Source organism: Anas acuta, chromosome 1 (assembly GCF_963932015.1).
Source record: "Anas acuta chromosome 1, bAnaAcu1.1, whole genome shotgun sequence".
Classification (NCBI taxonomy): domain Eukaryota; kingdom Metazoa; phylum Chordata; class Aves; order Anseriformes; family Anatidae; genus Anas; species Anas acuta.
Window position 1 is genome coordinate 8083941 of NC_088979.1, and position 26007 is coordinate 8109947.

Genomic DNA, 26007 nt, shown 5'->3' on the forward strand with positions numbered 1-26007 from the left:
TGCAAGCGTTTATCCTCATTATTATATTCTTAATGATTCAGCATAGCCGTAGTCATAAAGACTAATCTGTAACAAAATAATTACTTCAACACTAGAGCCAACAAGTCTATATGTATTCATCCTACCTTTGCTCTCCTGAAATATATGAGAAAGCAGAAATGAACAATCCTCTCCTTGACTTTAGGATAACACAAGACACCTGTACCTGTACCAATTTGCTGCGAAGGGCTCTTGGCACAGAATGAAATGACCTAAACGGATCATCTTTGAATAAACAAAGCACACTGTGCCGCAGCTACAGGGTATTTTGCATTTGAAAACCATGCAGACTTCAATCCCTTCCCTCCTGTACAGCATCAGTTTTGCTTTTCCACAATCTGAGAGGCTTACTTTTATTCAAAGATGTATAGCAGTAAACTCACTGGAAACAGAAATACTGTATATAAGACTTCAGAACAGAAATATCACCTACTTCTACAAAGTTTTCTAAGTGCTGCTATAAAGCCAGGTTCAAGGCTTGTTTTACTGACCGTCCATCCTGTTTACCCCTCAAAGCCATCGAGGGAATATTTCCAGGGTGACCAGGCTGCTATGACTGGAGAAAGGTCCCAGGTGCAGTCTGCTCAAGGATCTTTGAATTTCACAGATAATCTGAAGTTGGGCAGCTTACCAGAATAAATAGACAGAACCAGGACCTGGGAGTGCTCCAAGTCAGCTCAAGCACAGTACAGATAAAGGCACTGCAACAAACTGCTTTTGGTATCATTCTTCATTTTACGTTAAAACAGAGATTTTTACTTCCCATCTTCTTATTTTGTACACCTGACAGTAAAAAAACAGTAATTCCTACTGTTACCTTCAAATGCCTTTCTGACATGTATCTCAGTGTATCTTATTCAAAATAAGATCACAATAATAACATGAAATGTTTCAGACTTCTCCCAGAAGTGTGACAGACTACCCACAGAAGGTATATTCAACCTTGAAGCTGTGACTTCCCCAAGCATTTCCATCCAAGATCTACATTCCCCATTCATAGAAGGAGAGCTCTGCAAAAGATGGCTTGTGCAAATACATTTGGAACGTACTAAAGTCAGCATTTGAAAGCTAGTATTGCTTCACAGAGATGTTTTTAATTGTAAAATATAGAAAAGCACAAAATAATGGGTTAATACAAAGTATACAAAGCAGACATTTCCAACAGCAGGATAAAAGAACAGGAATGTGGCTTAATAGCTGATAAGAAACACCATAAACTGGTGCCCACTGAATGATTTGCTAATATGACAAGACATACTCAATCTCTTAATGTCACTGTTTAATGGAAGCTAAGGATATGCCCTTGAATATTCTTTAAAAGTCATCAATGCTAAGAGGTCAGAGTGATTTTAGCGTGATGTAAAAGATGCTGATACTTTGCAGATGGCAGTAGCAATGCCTCTTCCTGCAAGAGGATCAGAAGGTTTTAATTTCAGAGAACAGCAGGGGTGAATTAGGACTATGCAAAATAAAGAGGCCAGATTCTGCCAAAAAACATGGTCTAGGCACAACCATGTGCTTGCTTATGGGAAAAAAAAAAAAGCGGTTTCAGACAAATTTTGCGCAAAGTCCTACTTTGATGAGTATCCAAATTATATTAAAACATAAACGTTGCCCTGATGCTTCTCCAGGTTCCCCCACTTGCCCCACCAGAAGAAAGCAGCTCTGCAAAGCTCAAGGTTACTTGAATAACTTAAAGACATGAAAAATTACTTTTTTCCAAAAACCACCAAATTCTAAACCACGTTTTTCTTGGAACAGCATTACTAAGACTCAGCATGAAGCAAACATTCTTTTTTTGTTGTTTTTTTTTTTTGTCCTCACTGAAAATCCATGCCTTTGAGTATTTTTACACAGACCAGGTCATCCATGTTCTTATCATTTGTAAATCCCTCCACCACTGAATTTTCCCACCAGATCTCAGAAGAATTTGTGAGCATTGTGTGTCATCCTGAACATGCCATCAGGAATAAACCTTCCTATGCCCCACTTCCTGACTGTAAGCATTTAAGGTCCTACAGGAACAAAAACCCCAAACATTTACACAGTGTTGCTTATCTCAGCTTTCTTTTCAAGCAATACACATCCTTCTTGGTTGTGAATGGCCTGCTATCAAGAAAAGAGAGAAAGTTTGCCATGGCTTTAGTTCCTTGTGTCATGTTTCACAGGCAATCCTCACTATGTTCTTTCTTATTTCTACTTTTGCTTGGTTCCCCCAGCTTCCAAAACCAAGGGAACTGGGACAAGGTAATAGTGAACCAGAAGGGCAAATGTATCAAAATATTAACTTTTGCACCAAGACTAGATGAACAAGAATTTAACATCTAACTATTTGTGGGTAATTGCGCTTCTATGGAGGAAGAAAGGTTTGTGCTCCATGGCTTAGGGGCAGACCCCAGCTCCAAACACCCTGCATGTGTCTTTTTCATCAGTCCTACCTTAGTCAAACTGCTCAGTTACTTCATGGTGCATGAGAAGGACAGCTCAAACTCCTGTGCTAGCATGAGAATGCAGGATAAGACCAATATTAAAATAAGGATCTGTCATACTGCTTCGGGCCTAACTTTCCTCATTTCTTTCATCCATTACTCTTCTGAATTAGAAGAAAAAAGTGAATCAATGAAAAGAAATTCATGTCACTTCAACAGTGCAAAGCTGAGAGTAAATTTATAGCACTCAGAAGTTTTAATACCTGACGTGACTGTCACTTTGTACAGTATTACTTGTTTTTATTTAATAAAGTAAACTCCAACTGAAGACATTATAGGCTGTCTAAACCTCATTCTGTAAGTTTAGTTTGCCTTTGCAGTTGTTTTCTTCTGTCTGGGACTCACTGACATAGAGATGTTATTGTTTATTTTTCTTCTCTCCTCTCTGAATGCAGAGCAGAAGTGCGTCGTCCTTTGTTCCCAGCCCAGCTGTGCTCCCGTAGCACCACTCCTCAGACAGACTTTGGCCAGAAGACACTCAAGTATAGAGTCTTACAGCAGTGGGATACTAAATCAAAAATATATGCTCCATTTCAGCAACGCACTTTCTTAAACAGTATGAAGCCAACAAGACAACAACTCTGAATACTTTACTGCAAAGGGCTGCAATTACTCATTTGTTTCCCATCAAATTCAATTTGCTTTGGATCTTGTCCTAGACATTTGCTGGAAGGTGTCATTAAATAAAATGAGAGGCAAATCACGCCAATAATCTATTGATTTCTAAGAAATCACTGGCTGTAGGCTGCCCAGTAAGATGCTCAAGCAGCAGCAAGAGGCAGACCACACATCACACCCAGATCTCTGTCCCACTAGCTCTAAGTACTCACCTTATTTTTTTTCCACCTTATTACTTTTATTATGTAGATAAGGTAATTACTCCAAGTTTACAGGTGTTGGTGCCTGTAATACACACAGTGTGCAGATTTTGAACTGTCACAGTATACTGACAGAAAATTTAAGTGATTAATTAAGCATATTAACGGGAAAAAAAAATGAAGCAAATTCTGGTAAACAGAATTAAAAAATCTTCCTAAAACAGCTGCTTACCAGGGCTTGCTTTCTTTGCACATAATTTCTGGGAAATATTTCACAAAATGCTTTCCATTTTATAAAATGCCAATTTGGTGGCAGGGATGGGACATACCAGTTGACACATTACCTGTGCTTCTAACATGCTGGGGCTGAGATCATCACTGGTAGATGAAAGGTGCTCTGACAGGGGAGCTGAGCAAACAGGTATGCTGGCTGCATGGTTAAGGAATTGATTTTGAGAGACTTGTGCTCACTTACTTGGTCTGCCACAAACACCCCACATTACCCTGATTAAGTTGAACGCAGTTCCCCACTTAAGTGAGAATAAATGCATTTCCCACAGAAAAGTGCTCCAAAACTAAATGTGACTGTAGAAACATATGGCTCCAACATGATGCCCCTGACTCCTCTATCCTTTCTCGTAAATATACCAGACTGATTCACAGACTGCCTTTGATAATTATTTGATAATAATTGCAACAGAGCTCAAAATTGGCAAAATTTAATGCAGCAAATGTGTTGGGACTCCAATAACATGAACGTCAATGCCTCAATGAATCTCATTAAGGAAAAGTAGAAGCTGAATGACACATAGCTTTAAAGTCATGTCATGTACTGAATGCCTCCAAGAATGAGGAAAAAATAAATAAACCACGAGTACTTCTTCATATTCATTTCCCCACACACACATCTTGATGGTCAAATTTAGTAGTTCCTACGTCTTACCACAATCTGGCAACTGCAACGAAGGATGATACATCTAACCACAGTCTCACTGGAGTGAAAAAGCGCTTTGTTTCCACTTCATGCTCAAGTTGCAGAATATTCTAAGTTTAAGTGGTTCATTCTTGATAATGAAGATATTTCTTTATTTGTGGAGCAATAAATAAGTATCTTTACAACTTGTTGTATGTTGCTCCTTCATCTACTATTTGTGAATTATCCAACACTTATATAGATCTCCTCTCTGAAGAATGGAATTTCATATCTACTCTCTCACATACCAGTATCTCAAGGCATACTCATCATTTCCACATAGATCTTTTATTGGGAGAAAAAATCTTTGCCCCAAGATTTCTGAAAGTCCGGAAGCTGTCTCAGAGCTACAGTCTTACCCAAAGAGTTAACAAGTTAATGTGCAAGTGGGCACTAAATCCAATGCATCCATAAGATGATCTGCACCTCTGCATATGTACAGACTACATCCAAAGCAATGATGCCTGGAAATCCCAGGTACATGGCCATAGAGCGCATGTTGATCAGCTCCAAAATTCCCAGATGCAAGTTATTCTCATGATCTGAACATATCAGACCTCTGCGAATGCACTGCCCAGAAGCATCCTAACTGTGCTGCAGAACCATACAAGGGCACTGTAAAGCCAGCACATTATCTGTCACATTGCTCTCACCATGGAGGTACTTCGTATTTATCTCAGGGAAATCGTGCATGCAAACATAAGAACCTTGGAAATAACCACAAACTCTTGATGGAAGAATGTAAGCTTTTGGTGTACAGAATATTTTACCTATTGTTTTGCAGCTGATACCTTTAAACTTTAAATTATATATTTATCAGAAAGTTAAAAGTATCCCGGAAAGGTGTCTGATTCCCTCCCTTTTGTGCTTGCATGGTATCCCTTACCACAGCATGCACACAGCACTGAGAATTTAATGGTATGCAATTAGGAGATACTTTCAATCCACTCTGAATGTGAAGCCAGGTACACTGTTAGGTACTAATGTCTGCATCGAGATGGTGTCACTAATTGGTGACAATCTTCAAATAAGGTTCAGCCTAAGAAGCTCAGTTGCCCAAGGAAAAGGCTATACAAAAAAGGAGGAATAGCTTTTCTACAGATCAGTCTCAGTTTTCTCAGCCCTTTTGGAGCGCTGGTTCGCACTAAGGATCCAGAGTCCTGTCCATTCCTCTCAGTCACTGTGATAAAGCTCTCGATATGCAGCCTGCATAAATGAAAGAAGAGAGATTTAAACATTATTCTCAGCCACAAACTTTTAACACTAGTGTACTAAAATAAGAAAGTTATCGTACAGAAAAAACTGCTACTGATCATGGAAGGAGCCTGAGTGACTCTGGGTCTTAAGCTCCAAAGCTCTGAAGCAACAGTAAGAAGTAGGAAAAAAGTAAGAGAAAGAATTTATTAAGAGTTTGCTCTAGTACAAACCAAACTGCTGCTGATGAAGAACCTGGGGCTTGGAGACCACAGGAGTGGACATACGTAGCCAATTTATGAAAGGTGCATCAGTACCCACCACATGTCAAGGGGGTGACAATTATATGGGAGTACACATCCCTTTATATCCTACATTTCAAGCTTGGAGAAGACAAAGGTTCTAGAAGGTGCAATTTGTGCTACTCATACCCAAATCTGAGACAGTGTCAGATTTGTAACCCTTAGCTTCAGAAAACATCCTTGCTGCAGTCAAGACCCACACAGGACCCAGGTTGGTTCCCTGATCCTCCAACCTGTCCCGTACAGTTACCCAACCACTGCAATACAGTCATGAGCTATCAAATGTTTGCTATGGCAAAATAAGTCCTTTGGGACAGTGTGAAATCAGTGCAATCAAACACAGCGGTGGCAACTGACACTGGTAATCATTTAACATCAGACTAAACCAGAGATTTTCTTTTACCTGAAACTGACACCAAATTCTCAATCTGCAGAAGGTTGAAAAATGTGGAGACTTTGGCAAACATTCGATAGGGCAGTACACACAGAACCCATACAAGTTAAGCACTTCAAATATGTACATGTAAACAAAAGCTTCAAGAGCAGTTTTAACAGCAATAATTTGTCTATAAACAGTATCAAACATATTTATACTTGACAGGAAGCAGAGCTGCAACAGGCTTTCGGGATTTTGGAGCATGCCAATTGAGAGAGGCTTTTGTGGTAACCTTGGACAATAGCTAGCTCAGTCTTACAAACAGCTCAGATTAAACATTTTCCATCCACCGAGCCAAACCTCTGGAAATAACGGGCACTGGTAACAGCAACTGTGAAGACACAGTACCTGAACGAGGATCTTCTGCACATTTACCAGCTGCCAGGGTGTTCAGCATACTCAAGCTCTGCGTATAGAAATAGCAACCCTTAATAATATTAATATTGTCTACTGATAACAGACTGGAACAGTGAGAACTAAAAGCAAATTAAAACCACCTTCCTCCATCCACCCTCTTCTACCTCCTTCCCCTGTGTGGCACAGGAGAATGGGGAATGGGGGCTGCGGTCAGTCCCTGACGCTTCGTCTCCACCGTTCCTTCACGGTCCCTCTCTGCCCCTGCTCCCCATGGGGTGTCTCCCACGGGATGCTGTCCTTCCCAAACTGAGCCTGTGGGGGCTGCCCACAGGCTGCAGCTCTTCAAGAACTGCTCCCACACGGCTCCGTCCCACGGGGTCCATTCCACAGGAGCAAATTGCTCCAGCACAGGTCTCCCATGGGTGGCAGCTTCCCCCACACCCCTGCTCCTGTGGGGGCTCTCCATGTGCCACAGCCTCCTCCAGGCCATATCTTACTGGCTCTTATCTAACGTGGGGCAGCTTCTGGACTCCTCACAGAGACCACCCCTGCAGCACCCCTGCTACCAAAACCTTGCCACATAATCCCTACACAAGCCTCCTCCTCCCAAAGCAGAGAGCTCCAGTACTTCCCCTTCTGTTCCCTGTTTTGCTCTTCCCTCTCTGTCCCTCTCTCCATCTCTTTTGAGTAAGGCCAGGACCAAAACAGGCAACCCAATGACACCGGTTCAAACAGACCAACTGCTCCTTCTGTTGCACCATTTCTTTGTCCTTGGGTATCCTGCAAACAGGCGGATGAAGCCAGCCTTCCACATACAGCCACGCAAAGCAATGCTCTGGGCAGGAGACAGGTGCACTGAAGCATAAAGGTGAAATTGTTTGCCAGGGTACCTCAGATACTAGCGACAGAGTAGCAGCTCTGGCACAAAGCTCCATTACTGCATCCAATATGTGCGTGTTCACAGGATTAATTCACCTCGGCTACCTCAGGATACCCACAGTGCAGGTGTCTGTGGCGAACTGATCACCTCAGGTTCTCCTTACTCAAGGGACAGGAGTGTGAGGCACCTCACCCAGAACATGCCCTGAAGAGTCCCCATCTCCCAAGTACCACTCATCCCGATGGTCCCACTGCTGCACGCACACCACAGCTCTGGAAGCTCACACATACACGGCTCTTCAGACTGTCTTGGATAGGAAAAGCTTGTGCTGCCTCAAAATTAAGTTTTAATCTTTGCTTTCAAAACCATAAAGGATTTCCCATAGTCTGAAATTACTAAAAATATTGAAATTGCTAAGAACCTGAAAGGGAAGAGGCTTCCAGGACTTGAAGTAGATCTGGCTTGGGCCCCATAGCAGGGTTCACTGCAAGCAGTCCAGACCTTCAGTGCAATTTTTTAATGCTAGGCAAATCAAAACCAGCACTGAAGTGACCAAGTGACTATTTTATCAACAAGACTGAGGTTTGTGCCTGCCCCAAGCACACTTGATCCAGTGCCACAGTTCAGAGATTAAATAATGACGATGCCAAACAAAGGCACTGAGGAAGGTTTCAGCTGTTCATTGCTTCCTATCTGTAACCCCATTCACTGCTCTTCCCTGCTCCAGCACTGCAGAACACTTAAGGTCCTGTGAACCGCTTTATTTATTCTCTGACAAAAAATAAAAAGTTAAAAGCATCCACTTCACTGAATTTGCTGTTCCTTAGGAAACACTAATTGAAAACTTTTTGCCCTGCGTTACAAATTGCAGTGCAAATATTATGATTCTGCAAGTCAAACAACATTAATATCCCTTTTTCCCTGCTGGAAATCCTAATAAATGCTACGGGGGTTTTCAGCTTTGCAGGAAGTGAAACTGCTGGATTCTCGTATACTTGTGTATTTGGCTGCAGTGGGAAACTCATTTTGCAGCTCCACCAAATCTCAGTTACATTCCTACAAGCAAAGCAGTTCAGCTGCCAGTCAATAGGACATTTGACCTTGCACAGAAACCTGAAAGGCACTTGTACAAAACAACAAGATCTGATTACAGTTGCGCTCCCACTGCCAAATCCATTAAAGCTTATCTTTAAAATGCAATTAGCTTTTAATAAATGCCCAATGCCAGAGGTATTTTCCAGCAGCAGCCAGAGTCTTGCTGTTGCTTTCCAGCACCTTTGCATCACTTCTTTTCTATTTATATGACAAATGATTTAGTTAGCTCTATTTGAAGATATAACATGCTACACCCAAAACACCTACTTGCCTTTAGGGAGTGTGGCCCAGTTTCAGTGCCAGTCATGCATTTATTCGGGTTTCATAATCCCAGTTACCCCTGACCAGTGACCACTTGCAAGGTCATAATTCAAAGGCACTTTTGTGCGTTTTATGGAGCAGCTACAAGAGCTGTGCAGGGCAGCCTCAAGCTCTCCATGGGATCTCATGTAGTGCACGTCTTTCATTCAGTCCAGCTCTTGCCTGCGTGCCAGAGGACAGATTTTGGCATTGGAAAAGTAACACTTTAAGTTGGTTGTCCCAAAGCTCAGAAGGAAGATGCAGCTTGGACAGATGAGGCCAAGATAAGGAGCACCACAAAGTACTTTTAATTTTTTGGGACACGTTAACTATGGAATCAGCTGAAGCCTTCAGTGATTCTGTATCAACAGAAATTGATCATATTGGCAAATTCTATTTTTTTCTTTCAGATTTTCACTTAAGCAATTAGTATGCACAAATTTTTATGTTTCCATTTTAGTTACTATCTCTTAACAGAGCAAGATGGTAAAATTTCACACTACGCTACCTTTAATCTTATCCTTCTGTGATTAAACAGTCTTGCATCTTGAAAGGTGCAGTTGGTTGGTCCTAAATTTAAGCAAGGCTCAGTGCAAAGTTGACTGAAATCAGTGGAAATTCTCCCAATGGCTTAAGCCTATGTTGCCTTTCAAAAACCAAACAGCAGTGTTCAGGGATACCTCTGTGCTGCAGCAGGCATTTTTTTCCCCAGACATAAGCCAGTAAAAGCTGCTGGCATCAGCACATGAAGTGAAAGGCATGTCACACATGTTTCCTTCTAATAAATACTGCTGCACATCCCAGCCTAGGCAATCTACCAAGCCTAAGAGGAATCTATTGCATGTGTGAAATGAGAAACAAGTCCCAGTGGTATGTGCACTGAAAATCCTCCAAACTTAAGGGGGAAAAAAAAAAACAACAACTTTTATTATTCTTTGAGCAACTGAATTTATGTTTGAACATGGTGTACTTGAGAAGCTTGTAAGACGCCAATGTAAGCAAATTCCCTAGTGAGTATAAAGTAGCAGATACTGCAGAATGCAAGCCATCTGCATTGGGATCAACATTAACTTATGCTTGAGAAATTTTCTGTGCATGCAACTACCTGGAGCACATGGTTGGATTTAATCATCGCTTTCTGGCACCATCACCCAGCCTGCCAAGCCCTCTGCCTGGCTCTGGGAGAAGAGAGATGACTTTTCAATTCTTCTTTTCAACGTCCTGCTCACTTCACACATTTTCAGGTCCCCTTGCACAAACTCCGTCTCTCACCCAGAAACCACCTAAACAATTCTGGCAGAAGGATGAGTGGTTTTTATGATCCTACAACTGTTGTACAGCTCTTTTCTCTTCCCTACAAGAGTCTCTGCAGGAATTCAGCCTTTGTGCACATCACACTAGTCAAATTGTTCACCCTCTCAGCTGTGGTATGTTTTTTTGCATTGAAAGAACATCTGTTTAAAACAAACAAACAAACAAATCTAAACCAATGTACCAATGACACCTTTTTAGACTACATTTATATTTATAAACCCTCATATAACATAAGGGAAGAGTGTCCCTCCAGTAACTGTGATCTGGGGATCTGATTTACAGAAGAGGTTGTTTTATGCCAGCAATTAGCTATGGAAAAAATGGCAAGATTAACTCATCTAATTACCTGAAAGGTAGAAAATGGCTCACTGGGGAAGTTTAGGTGTTTTTTGCTTGCTTGTTTTTTAAATTGGATCAACTGATGTAGTTGGGGATAAGAAAAAATTTCCTAGAAGAAAGGCTGTGAACATGAAAATCCCAGGTTTTACCTTTTTCTCCCCCACATAAACCAGTTATAAAGTACATCATCTCTCCCTCCAGCCCCTGCCCTGCCTACATGCTTAGATCAGCCTGACAACAGAAACTAATAATCTGGACACTTCCAGAAATGACAGGACTTGGCATGTATAATACATGCACTCATTTGCAACTAATCATTGCTAAAATTACCCATAGGTTTAACATCAAACCCTGTAAATGAAGATTAAACAGATTTTAATAGTTTCCACAATGAATTTAACCACATGGGGAAGTGACAAATCCATTAGGCAGGCCAAAGAGTTAAAGTTCAAGATGTCCTGTCCAGGAGAACATAACACTGCTGGATTTAAAACAACTAATTCCTTCCTCTGTTGAGAAACACAGTAAAGCCTAACTAACTACATGTTTTATGAGGCTGAACAGAGTTAATCCATATGGACAGATTACAAAACAGACTTATCACTTTATAAACTGGACACAGATATTTTTTTTTCTCTGAGATGTGGAGCTAACCTTCTTTATAGAATACAAAAATTTACTGAAAATCTGTTTTGGTTCCATAGCACATGTTAAAAAAGGATCAATGCACAAACAAGAACTGCAAAGGGAAGCAAAGCAGAAAATTTTGATATGCAGAAAACGTCTGTGTTGGTGTTATTTTCTTTGTCAGAACCCTGGTCTGCAAAGTTTATGTCTGCGCTTTGTGTTTGGCAGCTGCAGAACTATAAAAAGCTTTGTCATTTAAAAAAAATAATAAAAGAAAGATATTGTATTAGGCTGACAATATATGTCATTTATCAAAATGTCATGTTGTTTGGGGAGACAGATAGCAAGCAGGCCTCAAAGAGGAGGTTAAAAATTAAAAGCATGCTCATCATCTCTGCTGGAGCATATTATGAGCTGGAGTAGTGAAGTTTGCTGTTGTGCTAGGTCTTCTATTGAAAGGGACAGAATTCCAGAGCAGTGTTTATTCTTCCCCAAGAATCAAGACACGTCTGACCCACTCACAATGGCTCTAAAGCTAAGTAAGTCCCAAAATAATTTATTTGAGTAAAAACTACAATGGACTGCCCAATGTTTGATAGCAGGTCTGATAAGGTTGTGAGAAAAAGTCAGAAAATTAAGTAGCAGCCAGAGGGAAAACAAAAGACAAAGCAAACACTTCTGTTTTTCAACCTGACCTGTCTCCTAGATTTTGCCTTTGGATCTCTGGATCCAGAACCCCTGGGATAGTTAAAATAACTATTTGCAACTTAGCTTCCTGCACCCTTGATTAAAACCAAATGAACAAAAACAACACAAAACAGGACAATCTTTACTCCTGCACACCACTCGCTTGATGCTCAAAATGCCTGGATGCTTTCTGTATGGGGCATATGCTGGCAGTGGCACTCTTGGAACTGAAGACCAAGTAAAACCCTGAAAGCACAGAAGAGTTGCCAAAAGCAGAGGTTTGCACAGCACTTGCAACAGCCAGGCAAGTCTGAGTGCGTGTGGGGAGGTTCACGAAGGCAAACCAGCATCATCGATAGGAAGTCAAGGAAAAAAATAAGCACCCCTAAATAACAGAGAAGCTGAAATACTACAAGCAGTCATAACTTCCCCATGCAGCTACAGGTATCAGTAAGTCCAATTGCTTGTTGCAAGCTCACAGACTGAAGGACATCACTCACAGTCAGACCAAACTGGGCTCTCAGGCACATTTATGGAGCCCAAGTCTTTCTCTGTAAGCATAAGGCACATCTGTGGTCACCTTAACCATACCACTACAACAGCACTGCAGCACAAGCAGAACATGCCTAGTGAACAGAACCATGACTCGTGTTCCAGTACATTTTCTTACTAAAGAGAAAAAAAAAAATAGTTTATCAACTTCAGGGTTCTGTAGCTGCCATGAAAACTAAGAATTATTTATGGAGGGAAGTGCAAGGGGATAAACAGGCTATGGCAAGATGAATACTAAAGTGCTTTAATCTGAAAAAAACTACTTTTTTATTGTGGTGAATTCCATTTATCGTGCTCTAAGTTTCAAAATATACAGTACCATTTGTAATCATTATGCCCTGTTACATGCCACATAAAAGCTATGGAATTTCTGCTGATTTAAAGAAACTGCAGACTGAGCTTGATTGTGCCAGCAGATGAAGCACAGAACAGAAACAAGGTGTAATATGGTGATTAGACAGAGAAGATTAAGGGTCAAACTACCCAGCTGAGGTCATCTGGTAATTTTATAAAATGAGCTTGCATATTGAATCCCACTGTAAGCCTAACAAAACCCATTTTTGACACTCACCTATCACCAGTATAATTCAAGTGGTAAAACTGGGGCAAAGCAGCACTTTTTATATCAAACACTCTCAGTATAATACTTCATAGTAAAGGAATTGAAATCCATGTGCTGCTCCTGCTAAAGTAAAACTGTAAGAAAACTGGGATTGGTGTAAAGGACTTTCAGGTATACAGAACACAAAGTCCCACCAGCTAGGGGACATCTCTCCCTAGCAGAAGGGACCTTGTGGACTGAGACCCAAGACCCTGAATCCCAACCACCCAGTTTATCATACCACCAGGTTTACAATCAGACCACAGAAGTCACTGACCAGTTTCCACCTCTAAATCTTGTGAAATTGCTGGGTTGGTTTGTTTCTTCTTTAAAGGCCCTACTTTTCCTTTCTCAGTTCTGAGCTCATGCCAGTAAGAGCAGGTTGAGTGTTCCCCTGGAGGTGGCTGCTCTAGAAGGTAAAGATTAATTCCATTTATGGGCTTTTTATCCAAAACCAAATCAAATTGAATTTGCCCTAGGTGCATTTTTTTTTGTTCAGCCAGATCTAAGACTCACGATAAATAAACAAATACATAAAAAATAACCACTCAGAGGTCAAACTCTGCCATGGAACACTACAAAATTGCTGAGACCCATCTCTGTTAGTGACCAACTGCATGACAAATCCATCTCAAAACAAAAGCAGCTTACAAAATTTTGTTCTTTGCTTCATCTTGCAAGTTAGCACTGCCTTTCAGCAGCTTTAGCCAGATCACCACCTGTTCTGACCAGCATCAGTAACTCATCTGTAGCACTGCAGTACCCAATTGCTAACGTCAAGGCCATATAATGTCCTGCTATTTATGTGGGGCAACGTTTGAAGCCTGCTGAGGTCAGCAGAGTGAAATGTTTACAGGACCCACATATAACACGCTCAGCCTTACCTTCAATATCCACAGGGTTTCCAAAGTAATCAACTGGTTGGTTGCCACACACTTCACTAGAAGCAATAAACAGGAATGCTGAACAAGGGGCACCGTTCAGCCCTGGATCCCTTGTAACTGCAACAATATCGATTTTCATAGTATTGATCAAACAGCTTGTGTTGCTTCAAGGCAATTCTTACTCAAGTGCCAAAAAAGACCGGTGCACCCCATCAAACAAGAACTATGCTCAAGCTCGGCTCTGCCCCTACACCAAGCCATGGCTGGTGTAAGCATTAAGGCTTCTCTTAGGGAAAGGATACGATAAAGGGAAACCAACATAGGCAGCTGCCAAACTCATAAAATTCCACAGCTTAAAGGCAATTTGAAAGGCATTTTTATGATAGAAACTGCTCAGAAGACAGAAACAAGTATTTTGGTCCGAGTCCCATTTTCTCTCTGTTAATACCTTATGGTGGCTATGAGCATAACCCCAGCACCTATAAGAGCTGCCTCACCAATATGTCCAAGACCCCTCACCTTTACAAGTGCTGAAGGCAAAACAAGCCCTGAGGTGCTACAGGGCTGCTGCAACACAGACAGGGTCAGGAGCTGCACGAGCACCCCTCTGGGCAGCAGCAGCCTTCCTCGGCATTTCCAAGCCCTCCCACTCTGCTCCCGAATTATTACCAGGCTGCCAAAGCAGACAGCAACTCTTGGCAAGGGATTAGGCAGTGGGACAGGAAGGCAGATGGCCTCCTGGTTTGGGAATGATCAGGGAAAGGGACTGGACTCTAAGCTGGGCAAGCAAAGGGACTGTTGTAGGTTGCTGCCAACACCAAAAGCACCACCAACAGATTTAGTTTGGGTGTAGTTTGCTGACAGGCCGAGATGTCTTTAAATGAAATGTCATTGCCAAAAGATACTTCAGGCTCCAAAGAAAAATTGCTTGACATTAACAACAACCAACCAATGAAACTCCTCACACCAGGATGAAGGCCAAAAATCTAAGCTGTCACATTTCCAGAGCAACACATATGCCAAAATACGGGAGCAAAGCTCATCTCTTCAGAGTCCACTTCCATTGAAATCAATGGAGATGTACCTGATGAACTGAAGAGCAAGAGCAAACATGAGAACAGCCTTTCTGCCCAGGACACCACTGAAGGTGCACACTGTGATCTGCACCAGCTCACTCCTGTTGCAGCTTCAGAGCAGAGCAGGGTTGGAGCAGCGTTTGCCACAGAGCTGCTTCTCAGCTGGGGCTTAGCTTGGGTTTGGGGTGACCTGTGTGCTGTAGGGGTTGGCCAAGAATGTGTCTTCTTTGCTGTCCCTGGCACCAGAGACCTAGCAGGTTCACCTGTGTGAGCATCCTGTCTCCAGCAGCACCCATAAACCTCAAGAGTAAATAGTGCAGGCAAATCGGACACTTTTCCCCTGCACTCCCATCCTTCCTTTATTTTCTATTTGGAGACTCTCCCAGCCAGGTGTGGTTTCAATGTATTTAAGAACCCCCAGTGAGCTTTTTTTTTAATTAAAAATCCAGTGTCCTCTAAGTAGCCATAGATTCCTGACAAGCTAAGAGGGCAGCCTCCAGACTCTGCTCATCTCACACTCTTACACTGTAAAACACAAACAGATGTTAAGTTAACAAGCGCTGGGAGTCACACAGCCACTGAAAACCCCTGTGCCCTCCCCAAAGGTTAAATGTCTATTGAGACCCACAGACAGACAACAGGAAACTCTAGTTGTAAGAATATAACAACCATGTGAGCTTACATCAGAGATTTAATCATTTAAAAGTGGAATCCTGCCTTGATTTAATCTTGCCAATTCCCGTTTCAGAGGCACTGCACTCGTGCTCATTACTAAGTTTGTTTAAATGCAATCACTCGACTAATCCAGCTACTTTTAGGCTGGTTTCACCATAGTTGCTGGGTACAGCCATGTGCAAGGCTATCATTTTGTCTCAGCTGCATCGGCAGATCACTGACACCGTGTTCAAAGAACCCTCAATTAACTTAATTCTGATCCCCACAAAGCTGAAGGACAAATAAACCTTCTGCATTGTAATGCTGTGTGCAGCAGTAAATTCCAAAGCTGCTGCAGAAACCTACAGCAGTTGGTTGTCAAGTTTCATTCTTACAGTTGCAGACTGGTATTTTTGTTTTGATAATTCTTTATCACACATTTCATGAAATCAAGTGTGTATGTGCACTGAAGAAGTACAGGCTGTTATCCAGATGTATACAGAAGGCCCCACACTCTTTGCACTGCAGCTTGCAGAAAAATGTAGTGTGTTATCAGTTAAACATCTCAGCCCTTGACATGCAGCAATACCCCGCTACTTTGAGAACTAACTGACCTCCAAATTGGCATCTGCTTGTGATGGCAGCTCTCCCAACAGGCATGACTTACTCCAAAGCTAGGACTTCTAGGAAAACACGTGAAGTGCCATCCAACCTTCCAAGTGAACAGTGCAGATCCCATGGCAGTCTGATGTCATGAACAAAATTATAGATGATTTTGGACAAGGTAAGATTTTTTTGAGTCCCTACAGGTCTGTAGTCAAACTGGGAACTGTTCAGCTGGTGAGTTTAAACCTCAGCTCAGTCTGTGTTTGTTAAAACACAGAGAGGGCACGTGGATGTGACAGAGCTCCTGGCAGAAGTGGGGAGTCACGAACAGCACATCCGAGATGAACAGAACTGCACAGACACTAAGAACTAAGAGCAGACAGTGCAAAGAAAGGAGACAGCATGGCCATGACCGTACCAACCACAAGGCAACTTGGAGAAAGACAGCCATGGGTAGGATGTGCCTCATCCTTCCTTCCAGGATCCGAGTGTTGAAATAACTTCTCACAAGGCTGAGGAGAGGCTCATTTCTCAGCGCGCCCGGTACTGCTGCTGCTGTGTCAGCAGGGCACTTCCTTAAACTTGTCCAAGCTTCCAATAAATCTTCTTGGAGCTCAGTTTACACTTGGATCTCCACAGGATGGTCTCACCGTCTCTCTGGGGTTGTCTGATATCTTTTTTTTTAGGATTTCCACTTTTGCAGCATTCAAAGGCAGGAAAATAGGAACTACTTTATGAAGTGCTTCACAAAAACGTGTGACAAGCTCTTCCTTCTATTATTTCTGTGACTCTTTTGTCAGCTGAGAACAACTGCTATTGCCTTTTAGGTCCACAAACACCCTCTGAGAAGAACACTGACAATTCCCGAGTCCTGCCCTTGGGTCAGACAGGGGTTGTAACGCTTCAAAACACAAGGAAGAGCAGTGTTTGAATTGTACAGGAACATGCAGAATGCTCATGCACAACATAGATGAAGTTCTGTCTTCAAAGTTCTTCCGACTGCCAGAGGATTTAAGCTACAAGATTCCCTTGCTCGTGACTTCCCCAGCGTCACAGAAGTCAGAGACATAACTGATAATTGAGCCAACTCTCAGACGTGGAACCCAGTCTCGCCTTAACTGCAATTCAGTTTTTCCTCTAAATTTACTCCAAAATTTTAAGCAATTTACTCCAAAATAGTTAAGCAAGCTCTTATACACAATGCAATACATAGACTGGCCAAATAATTTAAGAACTGGAGGCCACTCATTCATAATCCATGCTTACTATGGTGCTGGCACTCCTTACATCACAAAATCCAGCTAACTCCATAGAGTAAACAATGACCAAATAAAAGAAACAAGTGCATATTTCTTATGTCCATCACCAGCTTTTTTGATTTTTTTTTCATCTCAGGCAGGTTTGGAAAACAGATGAGCATCTCAGAAGACAGCTTGCTTTTAGTGAGAATTAGACAGGACCTGGCAGCAGTGACTTCTAAGTTTGAAAAGCTTGTACAAAGCAGTTCCGACCTAGTAATCAAGCAAAGACTTGAATCAATAACCTCAGACTGGAAATCTGTATGTGATTCTGCTGGAGGGACACAGGCAACTTCATTCAATAAATCAACACATACTTCACTGCTTTAGACTGAGTCTTTAAACTTCACCCAGAAGCTATAAAATAGCCAGTGCATTGAATAAAGAGGTAAAGCACTTGCTGCCCAATGCCTTACTTAAAAACAAACAAACAAACAAAAAAAACAAAACAAAACAAAACAAAAAAACTTTTTCAGAGGTTCTTGGAGAGATGTGAGGACTATGCCCCACACTGAAGCCTTCGATCAGATAAAACTTAGATAAAAGCGAGAGCCACTTTAGAAAAATGGCAATGACCCCCTGCTACTAGAGGTGTAAACAGTAACTGCTATGTGATGAGATTACAACAGCTGAAAACCTATCAAGATCCCTAATTCTGATTTACAGTACTGCAGCAAGGCAGAATGAAGGGCCATCAATCACACCTTGACCACATACAAGCTGCCTGAAATATCCCATTTCAGCTGAACACAGTTAATCCCTTAGCTACTGCAACAAACTGTAAAGAACAAATTGAAAACAGTTCACAGCTTTGGGAACAGGCTGAACGTTTACCACCAACTAGTTACCTAGGTGCATAAACTGGCAGTCCTTATCTCTTACCACTGATGTCAGCCTTTCTTCCTCACGTGGATATTCTCAGGATGACATACTGATGATTGTAAGGCCTGTACTGACAGAGGAACGTAACATAAACAGCAAACATCCAGGCTGGAGACCAGCTGGGAGATTTCTCATGGCCAATTAAGCATGGCACACTAGAATGTAATTTACCTCCAACAGAAACAGTTTTGTTTTCTTCTCTTTACATGGGCCAAAATTTGAGTTAAAGAGAAATTCTTTCACTGATAGGGGAAAAAGCCTTCAGAAAAGCACCAAACGCGACATTCCAAATCTTTTTTTGTCGAAGTTAAGTCAGTTTAAGAAACGTGATATTCAACCAGTTATGCATTATTACTGCACTACATGGAGCAAAGGTCAAAGTATTAATTTTTCAGTTCATGTTGTTCTATGTACTGCTACTAGAAACATTAGCAATGTTATGCCATAACTATCACTGAATACCCAAGAGAACAAGCCAGATTCTGAAGAAAAAACTCTCAAAACCACATAAACAATTGTAATTCATCAGCATTAAGATGATAGTTGACAATTCCTCTTCTCTTCAGTCTTACAGACTTTCGCTGTATGATTCAGAACAGATTGCCTGCAAAGCTGTTGCATATTCAATAACATCCTGCGACACTGTCCTTAGGGGTGCACCTCGATGAATGCTGCAATGGCACTAGGAGACAGGAGCTCGGCATGTCCCATACTACATAAAGTTGTGATCTGAACAGCCTACAGTCCAAAAATTGACGCAGGAGGCAGATAAGTAGTCTCAGCCCCGTCAACGATCAACACCGTCTTTAATATGTGCATATTTTTAAGATACCTGTCCTATTTGAATTTATTTCTAGCAACATTAACACAAGAAACTGGAAATCCAACATTCCTGAATTATGTATTTCTGTAATTCCAAAATTCACATCCAGACTTTTTGGGTGGCTCAAGCTATGGAAAGGGATAGAAAAGTAGTATGAGGCTAAATTATAGGATTTCATTTTTGTTGAACACTCTTCTCCTAAAACTTCTATTTTTATTAAATATGAACAAACAAAACCCAAAATATAGGTTCAGCAGTCCTGAGGATGACTCCCTCTAAAATTTACTGCTATGGATGTGCAATGAAAGGGAAGCTTTACCAGAACAACCAAATACGCTTGTCTTAAGACGAAGATGATCAATTCCACTACTAACCACAAAGTATATCAAAACATCCTGGGTTGGTATTAGATTTTCAGTAGAGGACATGCTTTCTCTGGCTCCATTAGCTCACTGTGAGTTGGAAACGAGCAGCTTTTGGTCCTGGCTGATGGCACTTCTGACCTAGCGGGGCTCTTCCAGCACCACCACGGCTGGATGGAGCAGCAGGTGAAGAGAAGCAGGGTGACCGGCTATGAAGGACAAAATCAATGCCAACCCAGAAGGCGACAACTTACAAAGCCATCTCTGTTCGCTGTTGAGTTGAACTGAGTGGGAGAGGTCCCCACACCTCCATCCAGCACTTCCCCGCAGTTTGGATCAGGGCTGCTCCTCAGGGATGGGTGGTCGAAGACAGAAGCACCTTTGGGTCAAGGCACCTGCCACCGAAACCAAGCACCTTCCCCACCACCCACCCACCCCAGAAACCACTTCCAGCCGCCGTACCCAAGCCCTTTACCCCTCTGCACCCCAGCCGCCATCCCCCGAGCTCACAGCCCCCAGACCCTTCCTCCAGCCCCCACCTCGCCCCCCACCACCACCAGCACCCGGCCGGCTGGGGAGCGGGGAGCGGAGGGGAGGCAAACAGCATCTACCTTATTGAGGTGGGGGTTCCTGGTGATGTCGTAGCCTCGCTTTTTGACAGCCAGGGCCTTGCCGCGGGTATAGGGGCTTCCCCCAGCCTGGCTGCCGCTGCCCCGGGCGGCGCTGAGGAGAAGCAGCCTCCGGACAGCCCCCGCCATCCGCAGCAGGCGGGCTCCGGCCCCGCCGCCGCACAGCGGCACCATGGCGACCTGCGGCACGGGGACAGCGGGGACCCGGCGGAGCCCGGGGCGGGCAGGGCGAGGCTACGGGGCGGGCACCGCCTCCCGACCCAGCCCGGCCCGGCCCAGGTGCGAAGCGAAAGGAAACCCAGGAAGGAGATGTCGGCTCGACCCCGCGGCGGTCGCCTCCTCCCCCGGCTACCTGGGAAGGCTCGGCCGCCGCCGGCGGGAGGAGGAACGGGGGGTGCCCGCCTGGGCCCCGCCTCTGCCGGGGAGAGCGGGGCTGCCCGCCCCTCGGCTGCATGAGGAGCGGGGCTGGCTCGGCCCCGCTTCGCTTTTCCTCTAATTAGGGGTCTGAGGGAGCCCCCAGCCCCTCACGGCTCTGGTCCCAAAGCTGGGAGCGCCTTCGTGCCCTTGGGCTGCGAGGGGTTGAGGCCCAGCCTGGGTCCCAACCAAATCCACCCCACAACCCGTGGAAAGACATGACCATTCGTTGCTAAGGATAAAGTACTTAATCTCCCAGTAAATTAATTTTTCTAAAATTACTCTCAGGTACCACAACTGGAGGTACTGCCTGTAGTGGAGCTGGGGGCATTTGCTGCAGCAAGAAGTCTGGAGCCGTGAAGACCTTGTTGGAGAGGGTCACGGATTGCTTGCCCTTGCCAAACTAAACAATGATATCTCTCCCTCTGGATTTGTATTTTCTCCATTAAACTTAACAAAGTGAATAATAAGAAAGAAACTAGACCCATAACGTGAAGAGCACAAAGGCACTGCGACCTTGTTTGCTTTTAGCATTCATCTTGTTTCTGGAGTTGAGATACCCAAGCCTGTTTGAGGCACAAGAACCTCTTTTCGGTTTGGGGTGTGTTACAGGCACTTTTGAAACCCTCAGACACCATTGTACTGGCAGAGGCATCAAAAAATATATGAAAAAGTGAAACTTACTTTCTAAAAACAAATCTTTTTATCTAACTGAAGCACAAGTGAGGCAGAGCGACTTTCTGATTTTACCTATGATTACATACACCCATAGCAACAGGGCCTGCAGACTTAAAATCTTTTTACAGTTATCCTTTCCCAGCATCCCAGGGATGTACCCAGATGCTGCTAGAACTTTTCAGCAGACAGGGAGTTTGCTGCAGGGGCCCTGACAAGGTAGGTGCTGCAGAACCTTGTTTTCATGCTGTGGTCCCTGGGCAATGTGCAGGATTGTCTGCATGGTGTGGACAGAGCGTATAGCTTCTTGGAGGAGTTGCACTGAGTCACTAGAAAGTAATTAATAAGGACTTTTATGTTTTGCCTCTTCCTGAAGTGTGAGCATGGGTAGTTAAGCATTTCAATCTGCTTGTTGTCTATATAGTCTCTCTATATACACTATACTGTATTTATGTTTTGTATATATGTATCCAGTATACATTATGTATCATATATTTTATATATACATTTATATAACACAGGAAGCTATAAATACTAAATACTATAGAGGAAGCATAAAATACTAAATATGAATGTTATCTAGAGAAAACAACTTTTTTTTTTTCTTACAATAATGGTGTTTTATTGAGAAAAGTGTTAGCACAGAATGTTTTCATTCCCTCATAGGTGTTCCAGTTTTTCAGAGAAGCTAAAATCCAAATTAATTGATTTTGATAAAAAAAAAAAAAATCAAGTATAAGAAAGTAATTTACTCGGAACAGATTTGATAAGAATCTTTTACTGTGTGAATTGACTTTTGAGTTTATTTTACTACATCTAATGCATTTAAAAAAAAAAAAAAAGCTCCCAAGTTTCATCTGAAATAAATTAGAATGTTTAGATCAACCCAAACAAAAACAACTTTTACTGGGTCTTTGCAGAATTGAATGCTGAAATTTATCTGTAGCAAATAGTGAAGATATTACATCTCCCTGTTTGGGAAGAGTGCAGAACATTGATGGCTTCTTTATCTACAGACTATATTGCCTGCAGTTTCCCAATCCTTAAAAATAAAAATCATATTAAAGACAAGATGTGAAAGCACAAACATCACCACAGTACCACAGAAAGCAGACAGCAATATTGAAAAATAAATTTATGGTCCATGCTTGCTTGATAAAAAACAAGGCAGCTGTCGGAGAAGAAAACAAAACATTGGAAGGTTTTTCCCACGCCATGGGACTGCTGGCTAGTCTGATAGCTTTGGTCTGTTCCAGGATGGTGTAGGGAATTGTCATTTCCTGAATTTGTATCTCAGTGAGGGAAGGTAACTGTGACACCTCATCAGGTTGGGCTCTAATTTTCTGATCACCACAGGAATTTTATTCTGTTTCTTGGTGTTCCTTAATGTGCCTTCTCAGAACTAGTGAATCTCAGCTTCTTTTTGTATGAACATGGGCAGAACACCTTTTCTGCTAAAAATGCCCATAAGATAGCACACAGTGAGCTAAATGAATGAACTGATTATGACTGAAAGGATTTCACATCGTTTTCCCAGAAATAAATCATTTTTTCCTGCCTAATGCTGTTCCAAAATACATTAAGATAAAGAGGCTTCATAGTTTGTTTGGAAGGTTGTCAGACAACATCTTCCCAAAGCAGCAATCTGAAATTAAGAAACCTCCCCAAGAAGTTTGTTCATCGTCTGGCTGGGGGCTCATTTTATCCTTGGGATGCAGCTGCCACGTCAATCTGGACTTTGTACATCTCTCTTCTTCCCATCAGTGCTGGATCAACAGTCATGTCAAAACCATAAAGCTGCGTGTGAACTGTCAGAAGAGAAGCCTGGTTTCTTTTCTGGATCCTGGATTGGCAGAATTATTGTCTTGACTTGAAGAGTGCCTGGAGATACCTCAGGGGCCTTGCACAGTACCTCCTCAGTAAAAGCTTATGGTCTATTGTGCAAGAGGGACAAATGTGGGCAGGAGAATGGAGACATCACTTGTCCTGGGCTACACAGTAGGTCAAATGGCAAAGGTGGGAATTCCCACACTCCCCTTCCACAACCAGCTATAAAAAAAGCATGAGATGGGATGTGAGGAAAGGGCTGTACCTTAGTATCTCAATTCTAAATGGGCTACAGAAATGGCTTCATGTAGGGTCTCCCACTGTTGACCATGGAGGATATAGGACAGGGTTTTTAGAAAGGTTATTTTTAATCAAGCTCACAGAATTTTGTGTGTATTTAGCCATGTACATATACATACACTGCCACACAAGAAAAGATGATGTACATACGCATGTATGTGCGTTTATCTGGTGCTGCTGTGTAGACTCTCACATACATTTTTATTTTCTTCATTTTAAAATTCTGGCTTCTCTGCCTCTTGGAGTATTATGTATTTCTAAAGGTAAAAATAAGATTTTCTCTGCAGCCATTAATTGTCTCCCTACTGCTGTACAAACACTGAGCATTGCCTTGCCAAGGGGTTTCTCATTTTTACCTCCTATTGGTTGACAGTAGCCTTCAAACGTTTTTTTGCATCCTGGTGAGAAACAATTACAAATGCTGGGTTTCCAAAATTTGCCTGGCACTGCAAAATAAAGAATCTGATTGCGATTCTTTATATCCACAGATGCAAAGTGCTTACTGTCAGATGCACATGAATGCACTTTGTATAACATGCAAGCCTTTCATGAATGCAAATTTGATCGAAGCAAAGGTTAAATTCTTGATTAAAAAAAAAATGAAAAGAAAGAAAGAATGTTACAAAAAAGCTATAAAAGCAATGAAATGCACACTTATATTCCAGATTGAACTCTTAGGATTTTATTTAAGCTATTTTTCAGCAGCAGGAAGGAAACAATGGTTTGTAGAATGGGATTCTATATACACTTGGGGATTTGCTGGTTGTTGCAGAATGCACTTGAAGTTTCAAAGCATGTTATAAGAGCTAATTTATTCCTCCAGTAATTTACGAAACCTCTTTGTGCTGTGGCCTTGCATTTAGCAGTTTGGCATCTAAGAGAACACCAATGAAATAAACTTGAAATGAATCCCTGCCATATAAAGAGGGACCTTATAGTGTCTATTTATAGTGTCTATTCTCCTGCAGCATTATCTTTCCTCTCAGGAAATGAATTGACCTGCAATTATAAACTTCCATTGTAGTGTTTTTCAAATCACATACCTTGAGAATTCTGGGCATTGTGCAGCTGTGTTGTCTCCTGGTTTATTAAATTTTGCAGATATGCTACCCATTCGTGCCAACTGTTCATTTAAATTCATCACAACACAAGAAAGCTTACTGCAAGAGAGGACATGCATTTGATTGGGACCCTTCTGTACAACAAACAGAGACAAGAAGAACTGAAAGTGCAATGGAAGAATCTGGAGTCAGACGAACCACAGTTATGGTGAGTTCCCCATATGTAAGGCAACATCATCTCCATGTGCTATAGCATTTGGCCTGTTCTTCTTTTTCACACTGCTAAATAGAATGTATATCTATACATAGAGAGAGTATCTGTAGTGTAATGCTTATATAGTAAAATACATGTGCTTTAACCCAGTTAGAAGTTATGAGCTCAGTTTATATGGCATACACAGGGTCTGACTGTGTCAGACCATGGGGTTTGAAGTCACCACATCATGCAAGCCTTTCCCATCTACAAGCAATTTTATACTTGATGCTTAATCCACAAGGATTCACAAGTCTGCTCCATGTGCATCAGCCCCATAACCCTCCTGCTCACCTCTAGCAAATACAAGATACCAGGTTACTAATAAAAAGCCACAGATGATCCCATGATACCATAAAGTAGCAGGTCCCTGCAAAGGGATAACAATCCTCTCTCGTCTTAAAAATCTCTGTTACTGCAGCTTGTCCAATGCATCAAATTTCAGTCTTTTTTTTTTTTTTTTTTGAATATGAACATGGTGAACGCCCTTGTGCTAACTCGATATTGTTTCATGGACACTACAGATAGATGGACACGCAGAGGGTTCTTGTTCATGGCCATTTACTCAGACAGTGATGGAGCTGGGAAGTGGATCCATATGTCTTGGCTGCCAGTCTTGCGTTCACTTGGTCATCTATCACTGGTCTCCTTTTGTCGTAGTTTATTTCCCTGACATATGCTTCTCATGATATTATTCTTCAGCAATGAGAGACTTCTGTAACATCAAGACAAAAACCATCTGTAGTTGTGCAATTAAAGCCTTAATCAGACCTTTGGACATCTTTCCTGGCTGTGGCTAGTTTTAAATGATAATGATGATGGTTTATGCTTATACCTCTTAAAATGAAAAATGAGCATGAAATGAAATAACACATTTCAGTCAATAAATTCTGTCCTGTCTAATATAAATGCTGGGTTGTTTTTTTTCCCTTTTCCTGCCATCTTATTACTGATGTCGTAAGCATTCCATTAACTCTATAGTGTACATGCATGGTCCTCAATATCTAAATATTTGAAGAGAAATGAACAGCACAGCAAAGAAAACACACTATTTGGCATCTTGATTTCTATTAAACAGAATCAATTTATGGTGAAACATAAGCATATAAATATTTTGATTTGTTTCAAAAGTAAACTGTTGTTTATAGGCATAGGTTTGGAGCTTTCTCCCCTGTGAAGGTTTCACAATTAGCTTCAATGGAAGAATAGAATTCAGTTGCATTGAATACTGCTATAGTCCAGTTATAAATTGCAGTCATT

The 26007-nt window shown here is 42.0% G+C and overlaps 1 protein-coding gene and 2 long non-coding RNA genes across 16 annotated transcripts in view; 1 reads left to right on the forward strand and 2 right to left on the reverse strand.

Moving 5' to 3' along the window:
* ME3 (malic enzyme 3) overlaps positions 1 to 20555 on the reverse strand; it is a 123688-nt gene extending 103133 nt beyond the window's left edge. Inside the window, exon 1 of one of the 2 annotated variants that reach the window (XM_068666028.1) lies at positions 20200 to 20555. In XM_068666028.1, coding sequence (XP_068522129.1) covers positions 20200 to 20391 — 192 coding nt within the window. In that variant the 5' untranslated portion in view covers positions 20392 to 20555. Of the gene's footprint in view, positions 1 to 3690; positions 3721 to 20199 lie in introns of those variants that run through there. The other variant, XM_068666209.1, reaches the window with a different exon arrangement.
* A 199-nt stretch (positions 20556 to 20754) lies between these two features.
* On the forward strand, positions 20755 to 25641 carry LOC137848031 (uncharacterized). Of its 2 annotated transcripts, XR_011091157.1 has the most exons (4): positions 20755 to 21525; positions 23071 to 23304; positions 24535 to 24702; positions 25272 to 25410. It is a non-coding gene; the product is annotated as an uncharacterized lncRNA (long non-coding RNA). The 2 variants fall into 2 exon arrangements; XR_011091147.1 differs by having other exon boundaries at positions 20755 to 23304; positions 25272 to 25641.
* Positions 24100 to 26007, reverse strand: part of LOC137847787 (uncharacterized) — a 40687-nt gene continuing 38779 nt past the window's right edge. For all 12 annotated transcript variants that reach the window (XR_011091133.1, XR_011091137.1, XR_011091109.1 and 9 more), the window contains one exon: positions 24100 to 25462. This is a non-coding gene — a long non-coding RNA (uncharacterized lncRNA). The remainder of the gene's footprint in view (positions 25463 to 26007) is intronic.